Source organism: Thunnus thynnus, chromosome 2 (genome assembly GCF_963924715.1).
Source record: "Thunnus thynnus chromosome 2, fThuThy2.1, whole genome shotgun sequence".
Lineage (NCBI taxonomy): Eukaryota > Metazoa > Chordata > Actinopteri > Scombriformes > Scombridae > Thunnus > Thunnus thynnus.
The window spans coordinates 16,572,197-16,595,597 of NC_089518.1; the positions used below are offsets into that span (position 1 = coordinate 16,572,197).

At 39.1% G+C, this 23,401-nt stretch overlaps 2 protein-coding genes across 2 annotated transcripts; both read right to left on the reverse strand.

Annotated features, from left to right (window-relative positions):
* Window positions 1-701: 701 nt before the first annotated feature.
* prlhr2a (prolactin releasing hormone receptor 2a) lies at window positions 702-6,886 on the reverse strand. Its single transcript, XM_067576415.1, has 3 exons — window positions 6,698-6,886; window positions 4,390-4,870; window positions 702-3,423 (listed from the first exon to the last, which is right to left on the reverse strand). Exons 2-3 carry the CDS (start codon window positions 4,848-4,850, stop codon window positions 2,787-2,789), a joined length of 1,098 nt encoding a protein of 365 aa, XP_067432516.1. The 5' UTR covers window positions 4,851-4,870; window positions 6,698-6,886; the 3' UTR covers window positions 702-2,786.
* A 4,151-nt stretch (window positions 6,887-11,037) lies between these two features.
* got1l1 (glutamic-oxaloacetic transaminase 1 like 1) lies at window positions 11,038-19,536 on the reverse strand. The gene is made up of 8 exons (XM_067606510.1): window positions 19,264-19,536; window positions 18,131-18,312; window positions 17,285-17,408; window positions 15,192-15,409; window positions 14,935-15,085; window positions 14,453-14,618; window positions 14,038-14,180; window positions 11,038-13,482 (listed from the first exon to the last, which is right to left on the reverse strand). Exons 1-8 carry the CDS (start codon window positions 19,436-19,438, stop codon window positions 13,343-13,345), a joined length of 1,299 nt encoding a protein of 432 aa, XP_067462611.1. The 5' UTR covers window positions 19,439-19,536; the 3' UTR covers window positions 11,038-13,342.
* Between the last annotated feature and the right edge of the window lie 3,865 nt (window positions 19,537-23,401).

Consider the following 23,401-nt stretch of genomic DNA (forward strand, 5'->3'; position numbering starts at 1 on the left):
AACATCTGGTGATATTCTATATTTTTCTTATTTTAATAAATACCAAGAAAAGCCCAAAGCAAACAATGAATTAATCCTACTAACACAGGCACCATAGTTAATTTGGAGTTGATCCCACATGCTGTATGTACTTTAGCTACACTGTAAATGCTACTAGAGCACTAAATGTATATTCTTCAGTGGAGGCTGGTACATAGAGGCAGAGGAGGTTGCTCCTCCTCTATTTTTTGAGAGGCAAGAGGGACATCAAAATATAAAAAAAGATAATTATTCATAAAATATTTTTTCTCTCTTCTTTGGAAAAAATCCATGATTGAAATTCTGGTTAAAATGCTTCAACAGCAACACCTGCAGGGCAGGAGGAGAAAGAGCAGTGTGTGAAGTGGTGGTGGGGAGCAGTCATGCATGTATAATAAGAGCTGGATACTGGACTAAAAATGGCGCCCATTCAGTATTATAGGAATTGCTTGCCTGGCGCATACGCCAAAAAAGTTTCTAGCTTCGGGGTTTGCTTCCGTGTTGTGCAGCCCACTGAATATGCGCAGTAGTGTTTCACCTGCTGGCCCCGCCCACGAGTTCCCGCTTGGCCCATAGACTTTACATTGTGATGACATCACAGATTTTTAAATTGCTTTGGGGGAGAGTGGGGGAGAGTGGGGGACAGAGGAGGACAGTGCCTGCTGTCCTCCGCAGGGCGGGATCTCTTACATCAATTTAATGTACTTCATTTTTTTTCATGCTAATCTATGATTGGCCAAGAAACATAAAATGACGCTCCAAGGGAGGATGTCCTCCCTAACCAATCAACAACCAGAATACAATATTGACATTGCGTTGGTCCAATCATAGTTTCCAGATTTCATCTTCAATTCTCTACACTGTAAGGCAGAGCAGCAGCAGGAGATAATGAGCAGTAGATAGCTGCTTGCGTTAGCCAACAACAGTTGGCTTGTTGTAGCAGGATCTGGACTGAGCAGTGCAGCAGCGGCAGAACGCCACCGAGGAGGCTGGAGAGAGAAACAACCGGAGAAACAACCAGGAGAGTTAGCTTGTTTGTCATTGTTGCTAATGATATCAGACTGGTTAACCAGCAGCCACAAAGTTCTGTTAGCTAACAATCAAGATGACCAACAGCCACAAATGGACGTTATGTCGTGGATACTTCAACTCAATGATAGAAAGAAGAAGACATCAGATAATGTGAGTCAGATACAGCTTCTCTCTCTCTCTGTCTCTTTGGTCGCTAATTTCATCTCTGATAGTTAAATGTCTCTGTGGCTGTTGTGTGAATTTATCTCCTTAACAAGAATGCGGCAGAGATCATATAATGTGTTGTGGGTAGTTTTCTTGTTGAAGTTACAGTGAGCTGTCTGGACTCACTCATTCATTTGGAATTGATCCTGTTTTTAATTGAGTGGTTGTTCAGTCACCTGTTGATGTTGTGTGATTAGTGAACGAGTGTGCAGGAGGTCTGGCTGCTTGCTTGTGACAATTTCCTCAGTTTGTTTTTAAGCTGAGCCGTATATTGAGTAATAAGTTTAAAGTAACTAAAATAACAAGTGTTAACAAGACAACTTTGTAGACTATATTTTGTATGTCGTGCATATAGATAAGAATGTGTAAGTCATGTATTTGATACATGCATTAACACTTAATGATGTGAATCTACACTTTTAGATCTGTGAATGTTTTTAGTGTTCAGTCTTTCTAGTACTCAGCACTGATCTGTACTTGTATTAGATTATAAGCTTTGTGGTACTTTATATATTTCTGTATACTAAGAAAATGCACAGGAAATCATGTGATATGTTGTCTATTTTTGATGAGAACATAAATCTGTTGTCACAGTAGCACAAACTATAAATTTGAATTTAACTTTGTTGGTAAAATGACACATTCTGAACCACTCCACAGCTAAAATGAGCACTTCTTTGTTTAGAAACAATATGTAAATGCTAAATTTATTTAAAGAAGCAGCCTTTTCACCACTCAGGGGTTTTTGTTTTTGAAAGCAAATTGTTTTATTGGCATATAAAATTGCCCTCCACCCCTCTGATTTCATCAGGTTGGGCACAATGATATAGTTTGATGCGGTTTGTTGTAAGATTCCATGTTGGTTTTCCTTTTGAGTCACCAGCTGCCACTGATATTCATCCATAGCTGAATATAGTCCCCAACAACTACATTATTTACTTCTGCTTAACACAAAACTACAGTGCTCAGCTGTTTAAGGATAATATTAAGCCTTTTTTCAAAATTAAGTATATATTTCAAAGAAAGGCTGGGGAAGTCAGAAAGTATCAAGAGACAGACAAATGCTTTATTGTTTTTGGTTTTTTTCATAGGATATGACAATAAAAATATAAAAAATATTGCCAGCCTAATCCTTTATTTCAATTGTATGTCAATCTGGAAAAAAGAAAAATGTTTTTCATGGTCCAAACACCAAAACAGATTACTATACAACATATTTTCCAAAGATGAAAGATATATTTAAAAAAAATAGATAAGTTAAATGTTATTATTTACAAAAACAGACAAATCCATGTGATTGCATCAGGACAAATATATTACAGTCGACTGTCATACTGTGTGCAGGCTGAAGCCTATATAGAGCAGGGCAAAGTGTTTGACATAGCAGAGTATGATAGTCATGTGGGTATACTTTGAGTGTCATAAGTTGAAATTTGTCTCAACACACATGCTAATGGCATCCTACCCATATATATAACTGACTGTAAATTACAGTCCAAAGAAGCAAGGACTGTGTCTAAATCTCTGGAGTTTCACAGCACCACGCTGGCTGTGGCGCAGTTATTGGCCGAGATGCCAATGCGACGGCGGCATGTGAACATTTTGCGTAGCTCAGCACGGAAGCGGTCATGCAGCCAGGCATAGAGGAAAGGGTTACAGCAGGAGGAGCTCATTGCACACAGGTGACAGAGTAGCTGAATGAGCAGGAAGTACCGCTTATCAATCAGGTCAATGTCAATATCACGCAGGACGTTGAACACACTGATGGGCATCCAGCAGACTCCAAAGGCTGCCACCACCAGGCTCACCAGACGGAAGGTCTTGCGTTTGCGCATGCGCTGAGCCTCCGCCTGGCTCTGGGTGTGGTGGCCAGGTACGACACAGTTCCGCAGTTTGACAGAGATGCACAGGTAGGAGATGGAGAGAGCAGAAAGAGGCAGCACGTAGGTGATGAAGAGAGTGCTGTACGCGTAGGCCAGCCGCTCCCTCTCTTGGCCCATCCAGAACTCCTCGCAGATGGTGAAGCCCTCATTCTTAAACTCCACATGGTAGGTGTGAGCCACAGCTGGAGCCACCAGACCGCAGGACAGAAGCCAGATCCCAGAGAGGAGGTAGGTGCATGCCAAGACTGAGATACGCTTCTTCAGAGGATGCACAGTGGCATAGTATCTGTACAGAAGAAAAAGAGAAGAGCCTCAGTTTTTAACTTGGATTGAAATGGGTTCTATTTATCTTGGGTAAAGAAGAACATTTTTCCAACTGGCAAGTGACAGCACACAAAAACATTATGTACTGAGCTTCACAATTCTCAAATCCAATTCAGCTCTGCCACAGTATCCAAGGTCAACAGACAAAGCGGGACTTGACCATTCGGCACACAGGTTGGTGTAAGAATCATAAAACCTTGAAACACCGAGCAATTGAGAAAAGTATTATGGTTTGATAAATTATCCTCCATCCTTTTCTTCCTTCATTCAGAGACAGGTTTACATTTGGAGAAAACAAAATTGTCATCAATTGTGGATACTAGTGAATGTAGTGGCTTTATATCTGCAGTGTAGCATGAGTAGCATGACCCATTGAAGAAATACTAAAGCCTTTTACTTTTCTTTACAATTACAGAGCTTAAAAGGTCATGGAGCACAGAAAGTAAAGCATTTTAAATCTATGATCCTTAAACATCTCAAGGAATACTTGCAGTACAGGTTTTGTACTAGAACATTCACAGAGTAAAAAATGTGTTCATTGTAATACTATACTGTATGATACTTGTATTTGGTCACGGCAGTCCTAGAAACTCTAGAGTATGTGACTGTTATTTTCAGAGCTGGCATAAAAATCCACTACACCCAGGTGCTCAGATTTGTATCTGCCACTGCAATTTTGTGTAATTTTCTTTGAGAGATAGTGACATTCATTTTGTGTCAAATTATCCACACTATTATTTCTTTGAGTATGCAACAAGGTCACTGGTTTGAATAAATGCCTCAAGCTGAAAGCCTTTTTTCCTTTTGCTTATCTGATGGTGCATTACAGGATATGTCTGTGCAGGATGCATGTAAATAAGGTTCTGCAGAACTCCTCAGAAGGTTTATTTATAGTCTGTCCACAGTCCTCTGGGTCATTATGACTTACCTGTCCACGCCGATGGCAGTGAGAGTGAAGACTGACACGTACACTGTCACTGGCTGGATGAGATAAACCAGATAGCACATGAATCGGCCAAACACCCAGCCATGTGGGTTGAATGCATAGGCCAGTGTGAAAGGGACACATGTAGCGCACATCAGCATGTCAGAGAAGGCCAGATTTCCGATGAAAAAGTTGGTGACGTTGTGCATCTTACGGGTGCGGCAAATGACATACAGGAGCAGGTAGTTGCCAAAGACGCCCACCAGAGCCACCAGGGTGTAGCAGGGAATGATGAGCAGCTTGAAGGACTGCAGCAGCTCCACACCCACAATTTGTGGGCTGCGTTTGGAGGAGCCGTTCTGCAGCGCCACGTCAAAGACCTGACCGGTATCGTTCCCGTTTACATCAGGCATCACACGCGGTGGGGTGAGCTCTGCGGCCCAGCCACTGCCTGTGCCCTCCATCCAAAAAGGCTGATGTCAACCTGGAGGGGTGAAATCATGACTACTATAAACCACAGTGCATGTATTCGACCATGAGTTAAAGGTGCAGTGTGTAGAATTTAGTGGCATCTAGTGGAAAGGACTTGGCAGAAATGGAATATAATTTTCATAAGTATGTTTTAATTAGTGTAAAATCACCTGACAATAAGAATTGTCAGTTTGCTGCAATCTGCAACCTCACCGCTAGATGCCGCTAAATCCGGCACACTGCACCTTTAAATGCTAAATACTGCATATATAGTGTGGCATTTGTAGACAAGAATGTGTTAATCTCTGAGCATGGCTGATAAATAAAACAATCCTTTCTACATTCGGTTTGTGTCAGTTATTTAACATCAATGGAAAATTCCCCCTTTTATTGTTATCCTGTGTAAGTGCAGATAAGCTGTGCAGTTTAATGAGCAAGTTCCTCTGTGAAATTATAATCAGATAAGACAATTTCAGTCCCGAGGCTCAAAAGAGAAAACCACTGTATGGACAACAGCCTCCTTTTATTAGAATACAGTAAAGTTTGCTTTGGCTATGTTTTGAATTAGTATTATTTCAGCCTTGCCTTTCAGTTATTTCATCAGATTTTTAGAACTTCAAGACAAAGACTGAACATTAAAGCAAAGCTGCTGTGTGACTGAGATGTGCAGCTCTCCACTATTCATACACAGAACAGGAGGCTTTCAGTTCACATCTATTTGATTAAACTATATTTAGCACAACTGATGAAAAGTACAGGACATAATATGACTATATGACAACATGAGACACTACTGACATACAGTAAGTCATAGGCACTGAGGAAATAATGAGTCAACTTAGTCATGACACACAGACTTGTTTCATTTAGAATTTACAGATTTGCTGGATGAAGTATTATACATCTATTTTAATGTGTGAATAACGTGAAATAGAGACAGAAAATCACATATGACTCTTATTAATTGACCGCCAAAATGTACAAAAAATGACCATCTCCTAATTCACACAGTAACTCCCAAACTGTCACAATTGTCCAAATGACAGTTTCTCAAAATTCTTGAAGTTACCAGCTGACAAAAGGGGCACAGGAATGTAACATCATGTCTCAAAGCTAAATACTTAACCCTATAGCCTATGCTTCCAGTGAGAATTGATTATGAAGAATGGATTAATCTGTTGTTTATGGTGTTTTTGACATGTTTATCAAAACCTCAAATCATTTAAAGCTTGAGTTTCCTCGTTGAAAATAAGGACTCCCAGTAATTACAACGCCCATCTTTACAGGTTGATCAGGAGTGACAATATCAGATGCACTAGTGAATTACTTTATGATACAATTTACATAGCTAGTCGAACAAAGGAAACTGTACCTATTTGATTCACACACTCTTTGTGATATCCTCGTCATCAATATGTGAATATAATGACTGAAAGAAATATTTATAGTGGCAGCAATTTTGTGAAATCAGACACACTTTTACAGTTCAGCAAAACTATTAAATTAAACCATTATTTCACACGAAAAAGAGATGCAGCCAAGTAATCACCTGATGCAATGAGAAGGAAACTATGCGGATAAGTATCGATCCCATACTTTGAGATACAACTGGAGATTATGGAAAATAAATCCTCTACATAAAGCATGATCAATTCACTTTAAAGGTAAGCTACCACTTAGGAGAAACCGTTTGAAATTGGATGCAATTGGTGCATTTGCGTAAATTCTACTGTCTGTGTCTTTTTCTCTCATATACAGATTTGTAGATGGACTTAACCCCATTTTATAAACACATCTTTACTGTGTATCACGAGCTGGGGTGAAAAAGTATCACACCTACCTTATCAGTGTTAGTGATAGACGGACAGGAGAAGCTGATGGAGATCCAGCGCTGAGCCTCTGTGCGCCTCTGGAGAGAGGCGCGTTTCTCACACAAATGAACGCATGCGGTGTTTCTGAACAGCACACAAGCCATGCATTCACACTCTGAACCACTGGTATTGCATGTGTCAGTATCGATTTGCGCTGTAATCACCTGTGTGAAAATCGTTGTTAAGTGTGTGTTGCCAGGCGATCAACAGGTGCAGTCCGACTGACGGGGATGGCTCGCTTTTATATCTGCCTTTAAACTTGACTGACAGCTCTGATGACTGGCAGAGCGTCTGACGCACGTTTCTCCATTGAAAATAGTTAAGCCTGCATAGTCTCAACGAAAAAGCATGTACAATACTCTAACAGTTACACCAACAAAAGATTTTCATTCATATGCATCTCCTATTTGGTCTTATAATATTCCTCTGTATATGGACTTCTGTAATAGTAAAAATAATGCACAATTGGAACAATATCTGACCAGCTGATAAAGGTTAGATTTTTACATTGAGAAATACCAGTGAACCATTGAAAATCCATTAACATAAGAGACTAATCAGTGATGAGCGATGGGTTAAGGTGCATTTTTATGCATGCCCAAAAGGTCACACTGCTGGATTAATGCAGCCAAGGTTTCGCCTCTATAGTTCTCATGTTTGAACTGTAATCCTTCACTGGTCACAGATGTTTGCAAAAGGGACTGGGGGGCAGACTGATAAGGGAGTAACGTGATGTGGTGTCAGAATGTTGAGAAGCCTTTGTGAGGAAGACAATCAGAGATGGAGCTCCGTAGGCATGGTGTTTCATTTGTGCAAACTGACTCTCAGTTTCTCCTAAACAAGCCGAGCCAGAGACAAAACAATCGTGGGCATATGCTGACATTAGTGGATTGATTCTAAATCGATAGCCTGGTGTGACGCCTAGATGTCAAGGCCCGGTAAGGAGATCCTGATGTGATGTTCACAGTGGAGGTTGTGTTCACAGTGTGTCTGAGGCTTAGGCGCGCTTATTTAAAGCTACAAGAGTTTGGTTGTAATCAATAGAGGTTAAGTCTCTTCACTCTCCTTCCAGCATGCAGCCAATTGTAGCTCAGTCACCTGTCAGCAGGATTTGTTTAAAAAGAAGTAAGCCAGAACTTATCCTTTTGAGATTATTGAATACATTTCATGCTGAACTTCTTGTCTAAAACATGTCAAATAAGTTTCAATTTATTCAAAATTGTTTTTCAAATTGGGAAAGAACCAGCACAGGAAACTCTTAAGAAAATCTCTTTATCCTTGTAAACCGAAATAACCTCTTGTTGTAACATTGTGAGGATAAAATTGGGTTTCTTCTGGAACAAAAAAAACATAATAAGGGAAGACAAAGATAATGAACTGCAAGGGAAATTTGCAGCTGAACATCCTTTTTGTTGAAAAGACTATTCAAACACTCCTTGATATTTAAGGCAAGCTTCAATGTTGCAAAATCGTCCTCTCTTGAAAAAGCTGCCTGTGCTGTTTTGATAATATTAGTTTATAGACCTTTTACAGTATGTGAACAAGCATTTTTGTTCATGCTGCTTTGTATTGCATGTTCTCAAATTCATACATGCACCCTAAATACTTTACAATAGAAGCCATGTGCAGTTATCTTTTTATAGGTGCAATATCTCTATTGCTAAACAAGCAGATAACTGTATGGACTCATGCATTCATTTAAGTAGGGTTACAAGCATCAGAGCATATGTATATTTTGGTCTTTGTACATGATTACCAACAGCTGCATAATTTTATTCAAAGGGAAGGTAGCAAGCTACTGTCTGATAGAAACCACTTGATATATCTTCTGGACAAACATTGTCAATGAAAGTCCTTAAAATATTTCAGCTTCCTGCAGATTTACTCTCATAGACTCTGTGAATGTTGATGATATTTGCACTAGTGTGTAGACATAAGAGTACTTTGCATGAGGAACTGATGAATCACAGTTGCAAAAGCAGCCACACAGGTAAATCAAGGCCGGCAACTGCAAGTTCTTGAGACAACTGCAACAAAGTTACACAGACAAACTGTGCCAGTGGAATCAAAGTCACAAGCTGAAATTTAAGGACTCTCCCGTTAAGTGATAGACACTTGACTAAACAGCTGCTTGGGTACAACGGCACTATAGCATTGGGCTAAAATCGAGCGCAGTATGATGGCCTGAGCTCCTCAAAGACTGTGTTCACGGCATTAGAGTGCACTCGTCTCAAAGGTCAAATACACAGTGTGAGGACAACATGACTCCAAACCTTGAGCAGTAAAGAAGAGAGATGATGTGATGAGGCACAGCTTTACACTGACAGCGAATAATGCCTTCAACATTCAAAGCCCGCAGACTGGTGACAATAGATGGGGGATAAATGTGTGGGAATCTATCTTGTGGTATAGTCTCCAAGTCTAACATGGCTCCTATGGTCATATTATTTTGATATTTTCCATTTTACAGGACTGTATGGTATGTATAAACTGCTGGTGTCACTCATGAAAAAATCACTTTGTTCTTATATCACATGCATCTTGAATAACTTTTTGTTTTACAACCTGGATCTTGCTTTCATGTAGTTTTGTCCATAAATGAAGGTGACTGCAGTTGTATATTGCACTGTAAAACTTTATACACACACATGTTTTTTTATGGTAAGTACAGTATGATAGGTCACAGGATGAATTAAAAAACTCTACCTTAACTCTTCACAGCACCATCATCTCAGAGGTCACAACTGAATATAAAATGTATGACATAATACAGAATACTGATAGCGTGATATCTAGTTTCACAAATATTTCAGCAAACTTGCTAAAAGCTTTACGGTTACCAAGTTCACAGTCATCAATATCAACCAGTGCCCCTGTTGACTCACAATAAAGCTACAAGATAAACAGTGCAACTGTAGGTTTCCAGGTTACAGATATTCTAAGTATTTCACTACAGAGGTGGCAGCTCAAGCTCAATATGGCTCCATTAAAGAAGCATAATATCATGTATCAACAAATCAGAATATGTTTTTTCATGACAGCATGTCAAGAGCATTAGGCTTTAATATTGTAGAATGACATGCACAAGTGAAGCACTATTTGAATTACTATTATTGCAGAGAAGCACATTATTCTTGTTCCACTTGAAATAAATTATTATGCTGCCAGGGAATCATTTTGACAACAGTTGTCATTTGGATAATATTGTAGGTTCGTTTTGTTTGAAGCTAATAGCCTTTGTTCAGTTCAGTCAATATGAGTCATGGCTAACCACTGATCATTGTTAATCATCGCATCTCTACTGGGTCTAAGTGCACTCTGTCTGGACCAGCAGATGAACACCTGAAAATCATTTACTCCTGCAGTAATGAAAGGCTGCTTCGCGTCCACTCAGTGGTACCCAATGTTCCCTAAATTTACTGCCTTGATTGGCATCTTGCTGTGATGATTTAAAAAATCTGCTCAGACAAGACAAAGTTCAATGAACAATTATTTAGACTGCTGTCTGGCGTGCAATTACTCTGTCATAGTCCAGCTCAACATCAATATCACTGCTTAGATGTGTGTGGTAATGTATAGGTTAATATGGCAGGGACAGAAAACACTCGCTATTGGTTATTTTCTTTTGACAATGTGCTTTTCAGAAAAAAAACTTTCAAATAAGGCTCTTTCAATAAATTGTAACAAATGGCTTTATTAATAGTTTATAAATCATTTACCAATGCTTGATAGATCAGTTATAAGCCACTGATAAGAACAACTTGGTAGGTTGAGAAGAATCCCTTTTTCTGCTCTGACCACTGACATGACTTGATATCAGGTAATTGTAAAAACCTTTTAAAGGTCCCCTTTGCACATTTTAAGAAAATACTCTGCTTGAAATAATAATTTGTGTCAAAAAAAAAGTTAAATCTCATTAAAATCTTTAAAATGGCATCTACTCCTTCTCCCTCATTGAAAAAATCTGCAATCCTCGAATATGCAAATACAGATAATTTCTGCTGTAAATAAGATTATTAAGTCCACTCTCAGTGTGTGTGCACGGCAGGCTTTGAGTTTCCACACCACACTTGTGTAAGTTTCACACTGGACCATGATTAGAACTAGTTGTGATGTCATAAGTCATGCTTGCAGGTACACGCCTGAAACTCAGATTTAAGGTGAGCACAGAGAAACTTTCCTCTCCGGTAGATAAAAATGAAAACAGCTTCTAGTGTCAAACTCTGCACATACATCATTTTGCACAGTGAAGGTTAAACATCCAAGTGAGGTTTTGAGTGGATGAGGACTTTAATAATGACCAAAAAGAAAGGATAAACAGAACATAATTTATTGACATTAGTAAAGGCATTATTATAAATCATAAAGGGTGACTTACAAGAAAGTGGTACCACACAATTCATGCCCAAATCTTGGGTCATGGTGATCACTGTTTAAGAGGAACATTTTTGGACATTTTAATTCAGATAAATTGCATAAATTTAACTTTTGAAACATTGTGTTTGCTCACATTTATATTCCTGTATTAACTATTAAATTCAGTAGTGCCCCAATATAAAGCTGAATATGATTGTTAGGAAATGCTGATATTAGCTGGAAGGCAAGCAACACCTTTCTCATATTTTTGCGGTCCATGCAAGTTCAGTTTCCATGGTAATATTTGTATTAAGGCAATGCTCTTTATTCACATATGTGTGAATAACTGCACGTGGAATCTGAGGAGGCATGTAAACAACTTATCTCAAACTTCAAACCTGTGATACGAGTGAGTATCTGCACCACTGTGTACATGTAAGCACGCTCAGATGCAAATCAAAGGGCTGCACAGCGTCTAATGGCTCAGTCTCTGTATGATGGTGGATGCTGATTATCCTCGTTGTGCACCCAAGGTCACCGAAATGAAAAGAGCGAGCACACCGCCTCCATTAAATACCTTGTCGCAACCGGTTTCCCAGAACTAAACAGCATACAGTGACAATAGTGGCGTATCTCACAAATGAGAGGAAGTCTACCGAGGATATAAAGTTAGTTAGATAAAAGCCTTGTGTTTTCCGAAAGTATGTTATCTTTTAACAAAACAAGAAAATAATACTAATTTTTGTATTGCTCCATTACTGCTACACAGACGTTCATGAACTGGGATTACTCACTTATGTTTCCAGATGAACAATAATTTGCTGTATAATACATTCACAGCATTTGGAAATGTTTCTTAGTTGAGTGGAAAGGAAAGGCTTCTAAAACAATTACCGGGGCATATGACAATACAGTCTCTGTGTACAAGTAAAGCTCTTTTTAGAAGAAAGGTTACTACATTGCAGATGCAACCTGTTAAAACTATGATTGCCTCCAGAAAATTAATTTTGAAATAAGGTCAGTGAAATCAAAATCATTTTTCTAATTCCTTCTTTCTGCCGCTTTGGCCAGTCAGATTGTAATTGTGGCTGTTATTAAACCCAGTCCTGCACTGACACATGACATTTGTTGCTGAGAAGAAATATTATATGAGACAAAAGAAACAAAGAATCAAAGACTGCCATAGAAATGCATCAAGCTTGTGCATACTGTATGTTTTTATAGATACGGGAATGCATTAGACTTTCTAATGAGAAGCATGGACAGTTGTGACAATATTTCAGTTCTGGCTTTACTTCAGCTGTTTATTCAGCAAACCCAGCTGAATTATGAAGGCAGCTGTGATCTGCTGTGTCCACAGCATATGTTTCCAATATATAAGATATATAAGATGGATTTTTTTGACTGATGTTCACAGCTGAAGGGAGTTCATGAAGCAGGAAACCATCCTTTCTGCTTTTAATACAGTAAGCAATATATAGCTGCTTGTCTAAAGATCATCCCTGTAAAGGTTACCCTTTGGCTACTGATAAGTTCAGGATTCAACTTATAGTGGACAGTGCCGGTCAGTGACCATTTCTGCACAGCATCTACAGATCTGTTGTCTCTAGTTGTCTAACAACTTACAGTGTGTACCCACACAGACAAAATCCACTGATTTAACTACCTTTTTTAACCTGTACAAGTGACAAATTGTGGTTTTGTCACTGTGCCTGACTAAGAAATAGTCCTGCATATAACCTCCCGTAAAACCACAAATTGGTGTTTTTACACTTCAGTTTTTGCACTGATGGGGAAAACAAGATATATAACGTTTTATTAGTGAGCGTTAAAGGTGCTGGTAGGTGGATTTTGATCCTTTTGGACAGAGCCAAGCTAACAAGCTAAAATAAGCTAATTGACTTCGTATTTAATGGAAAAATGGAGAAGTGTTGATCTTCTAATCTAACTCTTGGCAAGAAAGCAAAGAAGTGGATTTTCCAAAAATGATTAAATAAATAAATGAACATGTGCTAAATAACTACATTCCAAATGAAATTATCCAGGTTCTGGCAGACTACGCAAAATTAGCACCAAAGTAATATCTATCACAATTGTGGTATAAATATTCACGTATGTCTGTATACTGTGTGTGTGTTTGCATTCTCTTTGCAATCACTGGAACAAACCTGAAACCGAGCATTTCAATGAGACATTTGAAAGGTTAAAATTTATGCGTCTGTGACACTGATTTCAGATCTTGATCAAAAGCCACATGATCAGAGTGAAGTGGTCAGAGCCAAATGGATGGACTCGGCTATATAGTCCAGGTTACGGCCGTTGATTGCACTCATGTTTGGACAGCCACTGGGTAGCAGGTACACATGTCTCCTTTTCATCAGAAATTCCACCTGCTGACCTAAAATGCAGAAGAAATACTGTATAAGCATCAGTATTCATGATGATATTGTGGGTTTTTCTGATATTTTTACATTAAACAATTTTAGCATGTAAACAAAATGTCCATCTAGAATACATTTTGGCTGTCCATGTAAAATAATCATTATTAGTAATCATCTCTACTGTTTATAGTATTTGTTCATAATCAAATACTGTAAAAGTTCTGTAAAATTATTTCTTATAAATACTTTTGATATCACCAAAATCATGAATATTCTTTTTATAAACACTGACTGAGGTTAAAGCCTGTTGTTGTCCAGGCATAAAGTGAGCTCAAAATAATTCACAACTATGTATGGCGTGCAATAATTGGATGTGTAATGACTCTGTAATAATGTACTGTAAGTGCCAATTATCCATTTTGAAGAATTTCACAGTGCAGAAAAGTAATCATGAACATCAGACAGTGTTTTGTTTTTTCCTAATTTCTGGATTTTGCTGCAAATCATTTCCTGCTCAATATTATTAGAAAAGTAAGGTCAATATAACAGAAACTGTGCTGTACGCTCCCTACCATTCAAGCCTGTACAACAGTAGAGGCCACTTTGTTGAATCAGGTGGTCCCAGCAACCCGGAGATCCCAAAAGCCTCAACCTTTCTCTCAAGACTTCTCTGATCAGCATACATCTTTCCACAATACGCTTCACTTCTCCCTGCCTGTGGGGAATACAGTGGACAGCATTTGAGAAAAAAATATCAGAATTCAATATCTTCAAAATGTCAAGCATCCAGTGAGCAAAAATTGCATTTTGTCAGCGAAGGAATTTGTCCAATAAATCCTTTTATTTTGTTCTCTTGAGACACTGCCCCACATGCCTAAAGGGATGGCCAGAACAGCTATCACTAGGGACATCTACTGATACTGTAGCAATGACGCAAGTCAAATTCTTTGAATACCAGATTATTCATTCAAGTCGAGCGTGACTCACCATTCAACATAATGGGCTGGGTTGCCGAGCACAGTGGCAACAACATGTGCTCCTCCAACAGACGGCCGGGCCCAAAGCGATCTGACTATTTTGTCAGCTTGAGACTGCACCGCTAACAGGAGAGAGTTGTGCTTTAAGACGCACAGGAGGTGTCCGACAGCTTCACCTGAAGAAGCATGACGTAATGTTACACTTTCTATCTCTGACTGTACTGACTTTAGCGCTGCGTAAAATGTGCATTAAATTGACAAAGCCACTCAGTCATAGGTGAGTGAATATTCAACAGGTCATACAGAAACAAGAAAAAAAGCTGATCTGTATCACAGTGAATTTCCTGATGTTAATTCAAAACTGTTGAGAGAGTAAAATTGGGTGGAAGAAAAAACTCAATGTTCTTTTTCTTGGAACATTGAATTCAAATTGACTGGCTGTATTTTCTTTTAATAGCAGGACCACTGCAGACTGTGTAGTGTTGCTCTCACCATACAATCCGAAGCAGTGGGAGAACGACTGAGCACAAAGGAGCTCCATCCCCAGAGATGCACAGTACTGTATAGGCCAGGCGTCCCGCACTAAATCTCCATAGCAAAGCGCCTGTGCGGGCAGCAAGAGGAAAGGAAAAAGCCGCCGCCTCTGTTGAAACAGGAAATAATGATCTGAGTAGGAGTGAAGAGCTACTTGTCTGATAAAAATATAATTGTATCCTTAATTTAAGAGCATAAATGTGCAGGTCAGTTACCATGACGAGTTGTGTAATCACGGCCCATTGATTCGGAGAGAGGTCTGCTCCCGTTGGGTAGTGGGCAGAGGCTGACAGAACAACAACACTTTGCTCCGGAGCCCTCTCCAGATCCCCCAGAAGCTTCTCCAAACAAACACCCCGATGCTCGTCATCCCAGTAATAATATTCACGGATGTCTTGAATCCCTGCTGCCTGGAAGATAGTAGCCAATGAGTCTGCAGGGAGGATCAAGACAAAACATTACATCAGATAGTTAAAGCGCTGCTGCAGCTTTAAACCCCTGCATGTAATTACATTATGGTGACAACAACCTTCTAACTTCTAGTCTATATCAGAAATGTTGGGGGGGTTTTTTTGCATTTGTAATGTGAATATGATATATTTACATGTGTGAAGAGATGAAGGTACATGGTGAGGATGAGGATGTGAGGATGTGTCTTCCTGTCTCTGAGTCTCCACACTTACATTTGCCATCCAAGTGTTTCCTAATCAGAGCCAGCCCAATCCTAAACCCACAGTGCCCAAACCTCAACCTGGTTGTGACAACTGAGTCTTTTCTTTTGCAGGCAAAATTGCTTTTTGTTTTTTCACTATTATCTGTATTGCAAAGTAAGACCTCCCCTTCTTTTCTTTCCCATGTATTCTGCCACATTTCTTTGACTGACTTATTTATGATTGTGTATTCGGACCGTCCATATTGTCGGACAATTTCTACTCTATCCTCAAGAGTGGCGTTGTTTGACAAGTAATCTGCTTCCTCATTTCCCTCCTCACGCATGTGTGCTGGTACCCAAATAAAACCCACCTCACACCCTACCTTGTGAATTCTGTATAATTATAAATCTCTGTCAATATATCAGGTCTGGACTTGGATTTGATTTGTCTTAGATTTGTCGTAGTTAAAGATGCTGCTGAATCACTACATATGACTGAGTTGTCTGGTTTATTGTCCTCTACCAATCATAGTGCCCATATCAATATTGCCAGCATCTCTGCTGTGAATACTGACATCAGATCTGAAAATCTATGACCATTTTTAATTTGTAATTCAGGAATGGTTACTCCAAATGTCACTTTCCCACTCTCTGGATCCTTTGATCCATCTGTATAAATATGAACTCCATTCTTGTTGCACATGAGACTTAACTTTCTTGACTAAATCTCCGGATTTACTTCTTTTGTTATTATTCTTTGTTATTATTCAGTATGCATTACTGAAATAATATATATCACATATAAAAAATAGCCTAAGTCTTAACTCAACCCTTCTTATTTTCTTACAACAGCACCTTATAGTTTACGCCCAAAATCTGGTGCAATGTATTTTAAATATTTTTAATGATTTTCTATGTGTACAGCACATTGAGTTACAACTACTGTATGAAAAGTGTTAACAAATAAATAAACTTAGATAAAAACAAACATCTTAATAATGCTGGTGACGTCCATGTCTGATGGTAACCAGGCAACGTACAAATTAAAAGCCCTCCAGTGTTTCATACACAGTCCAGACATATAAGAGGTTTTGACCTACTTTTGTTAATGTGGCAGTGCATATAACACACTTTAACACACTGTGGAGTTTTTCCTGTACACATTTCCTTTATTTAAAAATCTCCACTATATCATCTAGGCCTAAAGCTGCAAACATATAGTGATTTTTCTGTTTCTGCAAAATGTAAGATTCTCTCAATAAATCTATATGTTTATGGTCTATTATCATCTGCCTACACCTCGTCTAAAGTGCAACTGTTGACATTATATGTTTTCAAACACTTATATTCTTCTCATTATCATCTTTTTCCCTCTGGAATCTCATTGTGTGTATGTTGCTATGCATACAGTTGCAGTCCATTGTTTATTTATATGATATATGTGGCACACACATGAGTCACCCTGTATTCTCACACTGTGGATAATATGATGTATAGGTTAACAAGTACATGCAGCTGCAGTCACAACACTGGGATCGTGTGTGTGCTACAGTGTGTTGTTTATGTTTCAGGAGCACAGTTTAATGTGACATTTTTCAGCCAACGTACTAATGGTTGTTTCCTTAAATGCTGTTCAGGAAGTAAAATCTTACTCACTGTCACAAGGGGAAGAGAGGTAGACCGGCCCGTCCCAAGCAGTACTGACATCATACCAGTGTCTCAAGAGTTCAGCCCCAAGACGCACAGCACTGGTGAAACCAGGAGTTTGGACACCTAACACCTGCGATAAAAGTCAGGAAACACCAAAAATGACTGAGTGCTGATCTTCTATTGATTTGTTCTGAGTTTGAAGATGGATATAAATCCCTGATTAAATAAGAGCAACTAAAACAGCTCCCGCCTACCTGAACTCCCTCATTCAGGTCTACACTCCCTTTTGCTCACTACACTCTGCCAATGAAAGGCACCTGGTACCACCACCACAACAGTCACTAGCTAGACTCTTCTCCTCTGAAGTTCCCCGGTGGTGGAACAAGTTACCAAACTCTGTTTGATCTGAAGAGTCCCTCTCAATCTTTAAGAAAGGACTAAAGACCCAACTTTTTCATGAACACCTCTGTACTTGATGGACTTAGGGTGGAGAAAAAACAAAGACACAAACAAAAAAAACTGCTTCTATGCACTCTATGCATTGCCTCTGTGCACCACATGTTGGCATCAACGTCCTATCGGACTGAAACTTAGCTTTATGGCACTTACTCGTGTTGTTCTCTCCTGACAAGATCTCTGCTTGTGTTGTATCAGCTCTCAGATGTATGTTGCTTTGGATAAAAGCGTCTGCTAAATGAAATAGTAAATTTGTGAACTGTAATCTCCAGGTAATGAATGTTCTGATTGATTGGATAGTTAGCCACAGGCTACTGTTTCATCTCTATGTGTTGTTGCTGTGCAAACTGAGGTATAAATATATACAGTAACTATAATCAGATACAGTATATGTACCCGGTTCTCCACTATAGCCTTGGAGCTCTTCCCCAAAGCAGCCTCCGTGGCTCGCCTGCTGAATTCTGTCAGACCAAGGGAAGATGGATACTCTGGACGCAGAGTGGGATCAGTGTTTAGCTGTTGCTTTATTTTCCCAACAAGACGCAGCTCAAAGGTCTGTCCCTCCTCACTGAAATACTCTGTGGAAAAATGAAGACATTTTCATCCAAAAAAACTGTACTGAACTGTGAAAAATCACTTTTATTGTAGATATTAAACGAAAAGTAACAACCAGAGAAAACTGTAATTGAAATGAAATCGTACAAGAGGTTGAAGCTGACGTGAACGAGACAAAATATTCACATACCGGCTGCTAAGATGTTATAGTCTTGATATTTTAATTAATTGTAGACTACTGTATATCAAGGCTAATTTGTTGTCAATTATTGTACCATAAAGAAGATAATAAAGCATGAAGAGGGGTGACTTTAGGTTTGGGTTTGCTAGATTGTACTGTATTTCAAGAGATACACATCAATTAATTATTTTTTTCAGGCTTTAAACCAAATAGCTGATGACAGTGAGGGGAAAACCAACCTACTCCAGGTTTTAAAAAGCCCCCTCATACACTTATACTGTGGATGAAATCACATGGATATTCTTGTTCAAATTCTTCCTATTCTATGACCGCATATTGGTTTATTCTGGTTCACTGTGAGCTCTCCATCCAAATGTTTAGGAGTCCATTAAATTAAATTTATATGAACCCCCAGACTGTCATTTAGTGTGTCACCTGTATCTACTCAAGACAGGTGAGGAAGCCACTTATAGCTGAACTCTAAATGTTCCGCTGGTCTGTACATTGAAAGTTATATAACACAAGCAAACATGTTTTCATGCTACTTTACAGACTTTTGCAGGAAGATGAAGGAGACTCAATGTGTTTTTGACTGCATAACATTTCTGACATTATTTTAGCGACGAAACCAAGGTGTCTAACAACTGATAATGTCGTCACCGTAATTACTTGCAACTCATGCAAATTGGCAATCATGGGAGAAGACCTGCCTCTCAGCTTGTTTCCGGGTCGGAGCTCTAAAGGGAGAAAGAAAATAAACTCGTAATAAATGAATTCAGATGAGCGGACTCACCTCTCCCTGCCAGGTACACTTTGCTGGCGTGAGTGTCTGTCTTGAAGGCGGACAATAGCCTCGTGTCAGGATTCACTGCAGCGGTGTGAGTTTTGGTGAACACAGAGAGATGACCCCCTGGTTCTTCATTTTGGTTGACCCCTCTTTCATTAAGGCTACTGGCGGGTCGGCTCATCTTGAACCCAGCCAGCTAAATCAGCCCTGCTGCCTGCAAGCCTTTTGTTTAGGCACTGTTGCCAAGCTACAGCACGTATTTGGATACTGTCACCCCGGCAACGGTGATGGATGAGTTTGTCACTCCCTAATTTGTGGGTCTGGTGAGTTTACTTTTGCCATCGCAGTGAGCTATCATCAAATAGGCTAGCCTGTGTGTGAAAATGAAAGGATCAGTTCTCAGTTTTTTTGGTGAAGAAAAGCTTCCAACATGTTTGATTCAAACGCTCACTGATAACAAAAAGAGGCCCCTCGTGCTCCTCATTAAGGTTTGTTGAGGCAGCTTAATTAAGATAGCAGCGTTTAATTGCACAAAGATTCGGTTTTAATGAGCATATTAGGGATCAACATGAGCTGGATATCTTTTTGCATAAGTGGTTTAAAGGGGTTGGTTTAAAGAGACTTTCATGTTCATGCATCAAGCTTGCATCTTTATATGAGGTTTTAGTTCCTTATAGCCTAAAATGTGGAGTAATTTTCTGCACGTGCCTTCATACCAAATGACACAACCTCAGTCAGTTAATGATGAAGAATATACCTCCAGCTTCCCTACTGTGTAATGCTCTTAACAGCAGTAGCAGTGATCCCCACAGTAGCTGAAAACCAGAACATCTTGCAGCTATTATATGGGAGAAAAAAGCAGTGAGCCAGACATTGTAGAAGTACATTTTATGAGGCCAGTAATCACAAATCACTGCACTAGATGGCAGTAGATGGCCAAACCAGGCAGTTAGTCTTGTCAATTAGCTGACCAGGAGTAATTTAAGAAAAAAGTACTTTAAGATACACACTTTTCCCCCGGCCTGCTTCATCCACTGTTCTCTGTACCACTGTGCTATTTCTCAGAATATTGCACTCACCAACAGCCTTCAGAGAATCAGTTGCGCAGTAGTAGTATTATTATGTGTAACAGCGGATTCAGAGTTTTCCAGACAAATAATAAAATGTATTATATGCCTTATGGGTGCATTGTATTCTTGTCTATTGAGACAGATGTCAGCAGAGAAATTCATATCTTTGCCCTTTCTGTCTTGGATTATTCCCTTTTTGTGATTATCGATCATTGGTACAGAATGGTGAGCGTAGACGTAAGTGCCTTTCATTTTTTTCTCAGAGCGAATGACAACACAACATTTACCTTTGAGTCTGTGGATTGCTAGACATGTTTTATCCCCCCCATCCAACCGTATTATGGCTGCAGTTGAAATGTGTGTCTGTGTTTGCCCAGATGTCCATGGCACTAAGAAAAATTACAGCCAAACAACTGAACCAGAAACACAAACACAAAAGCTACAAAAATTGCTATAATGAAACCAATGTTGATTCTGTGACTCAAGGCTTGTGGTCATCTGAGCAAATATGTAATATCATGAGGCTATTATGTTATCAGGATAAGTCTTTGATACTTAATCTAATTAAGCTGCTGTTGATTCAATTAGAAATTAAGGACCCCTAACTAGTGAGCTCTGAAGTCTAAGTTTGGTGTCAAAGGACTTTTTCTTTATCTGAAATTCCCCGTCTGTCCTGAAGAAAACTGCTGTAACATCGGCTGAGTAGAAAAAGGTTCAACGGAAAAAAACTAAACAGAACTAACTAACTAACAGAGTTAAAGAGAAGTCTGCATATTTACAATCGAGGGATTTGCATGTGCAATCAAGAGAAGAGAGAGAGAGAGAGAGAGAAAATACTGCACGCTTCAAAGCAGCTCCAAGATTAAAAACATTTAATCAAACAGCAGTGTTGATTAAAGAATGCCTTTGTCATGATTAATAGAAAACACTCAAAATGTGGTTCCTGTAAAGCAATGTGACATATTACTACATCATATTGGAATTGAGTTTTCCCATCTAAAAGAGCTGATAATTGACCTCATGGTTTGACACCTCATATGTTCCCTTTATATATGTTTATAATTGCCCTCTATTAGTGAGTATAATTTATAATCTTTTGTTTTTAATTTTTCATTGTAGACTAGACCAAATAAAATTCAGTGAGATATCTATTGGAAAAAATAAGCAGTGTTGTGCTAGTTTTCCTTCCCATCACCTGCACCTCATTTGCACACTGCTGAATGTTTGATTACATATTAAATCAAACAATGTGATGAGCCATGTTTCGTTAAAGATAATGCATTTTAGTGGCAGTTTTTGTTTCATTTTATTCATATATTGTCAAACCCTCCTAGCTGTACCATAAGGAGTGGTTTTCTTTCCCCTAAAAAATACCATTTTGATTGGTTTTGATCTAATCCTGCTCATGGAAAACATTGTAACAGGAATCAGCTGATAAGAATGTGCCTTAACTTCAGACAGGATAATTGTTTCCAACCCAAGTTGTTGTGGCTTTTTGCTGGATGATGTTTCAGTAGTCACACAGCCGGCCTGGTAGAGCTAATGCCGGTCACAGTTTGTTTTCAAATGTCTCGTATTCTGCTCTTGGTTTATTTTTTAAAGTCCTTTATCTTGTAAATTTCTCGCATAACACAACATGACATCGCCTCAAATAGTAGCCAGGCCAGTGATGGTGGTGGTTTTGGTGGGCGGGTTAATGCTTAAAATAACATCAGAAATGAACATGAAGTTTAGAATTGTCTCTTGGCCTAGCTTGGCCTCTGCTGTCGAATTCAACAGTAGTTTGATAAATCTGAGGGGTCACAAGATGATTATATGGATACAAAGAAAACAAATATATATTTCTGTTATATAATATTATGTTTATTTTGTTCTGGCTTGTCTTTTTTCTTGTGAAATATTTGATTCTCTTAACTCTTTAGGCTTCAGGTTGAACTGAAATTGGAATTCTCACTTCATGTGTAAACTCTAGTGATACTGCAGCTATTTTACATATTTTTTCCTTTATTAAAAACAAGATATTTGTGGAAACAACATCTAAACTTAAAACTGCTGGATGGGTGTATCCATTGGGTGGGGGTTGACTGACATTTAAGAGCTGGTGTTGCTAGGAGACACGCTGTCAACTATTGTGGAGGAAGACATCAGATCCCTGTATAGCCCACAAATGTGAGATGTTTTTCCCCTTTTGTAACAAGCCTACATAATATTGATTATGTACTATGAGCAATTTTATCCCTTTATAACATTCAACATTAGGGAGAACCTATTCTGTTGATATGTTTGTACTTCACTTGAAAAGTTGAAGCTTTTTAGCCTAGCTTGCTAACATCAGCAGTGATTCCCACTAGACATTACTTTTCTTTCATGTCATTTCAAGCGTTTGCGTTAGCTGTCTCTTTCTCGTGTTCAGATGTGGTGATAGTAAATGGCCAAACTGTCAAAACTCACAGCAACAAGTAGTCCTGTAACCTCAGCACTCTTGATGTCTCCCCGTAATTCGAGTCACTGCACAGAGTAACTAATGAAAGAAGTTTCTGAGTAACATTGGCAGTGCTCAAATCACAGATGGGACCAAGCAACAGCTACCAACGTCAGTCTCCAGCTGGTTAACTTCCTGTGTGACCAGTGGAACTGATGTGAAAATGAAGTATTTATTCTACCCGCCCACACCGATCATATTGCATCAATTAGACTACCAGGACCAACGCTATCAGTCGAAACCCAAACCCTCGTGTGATTATTGAACATCGGTACAGAATGATGAGCGTAGGCATAAGTGCCTTTCATTTTTCTCTGAGTGAGTGACGACAAAACATTTACCTTTGAATTTGTGGATTGCCAGACATGTTTGCCCCCATCGAACCGTATTATGGCTGCAGGTGAAATGTGTGTCAGGCTATCTGTGTTTGCCCAGATGTCCATGGCACTGAGAAAAATTACAGCCAAACAACTGAACCAGAAACACAAGTACAAAAGCTGCAAAACCGGCTATAATGAAGCCAGTGTTGACTCTGTGACTCAAGGCTTGTGGTCATCTAAGTGAATATTGTCATATCATGAGGCTATTATTA

Bases quoted from the DNA above. Each gene is read 5' to 3' on its own strand.
- prlhr2a (XM_067576415.1), bottom strand. From the start codon at position 4,850: ATGGAGGGCACAGGCAGTGGCTGGGCCGCAGAGCTCACCCCACCGCGT. The intron at 3,424-4,389 runs GTAAGTCATAAT...TCTTCTGTACAG, and splicing joins ACTGCCATCGGCGTGGACAG to ATACTATGCCACTGTGCATC.
- got1l1 (XM_067606510.1), bottom strand. From the start codon at position 19,438: ATGAGCCGACCCGCCAGTAGCCTTAATGAAAGAGGGGTCAACCAAAAT. The intron at 18,313-19,263 runs GTGAGTCCGCTC...ATTTTTCCACAG, and splicing joins AGTGTACCTGGCAGGGAGAG to AGTATTTCAGTGAGGAGGGA. The intron at 15,086-15,191 runs GTAACTGACCTG...CTGTTTCAACAG, and splicing joins TGATTACACAACTCGTCATG to AGGCGGCGGCTTTTTCCTTT.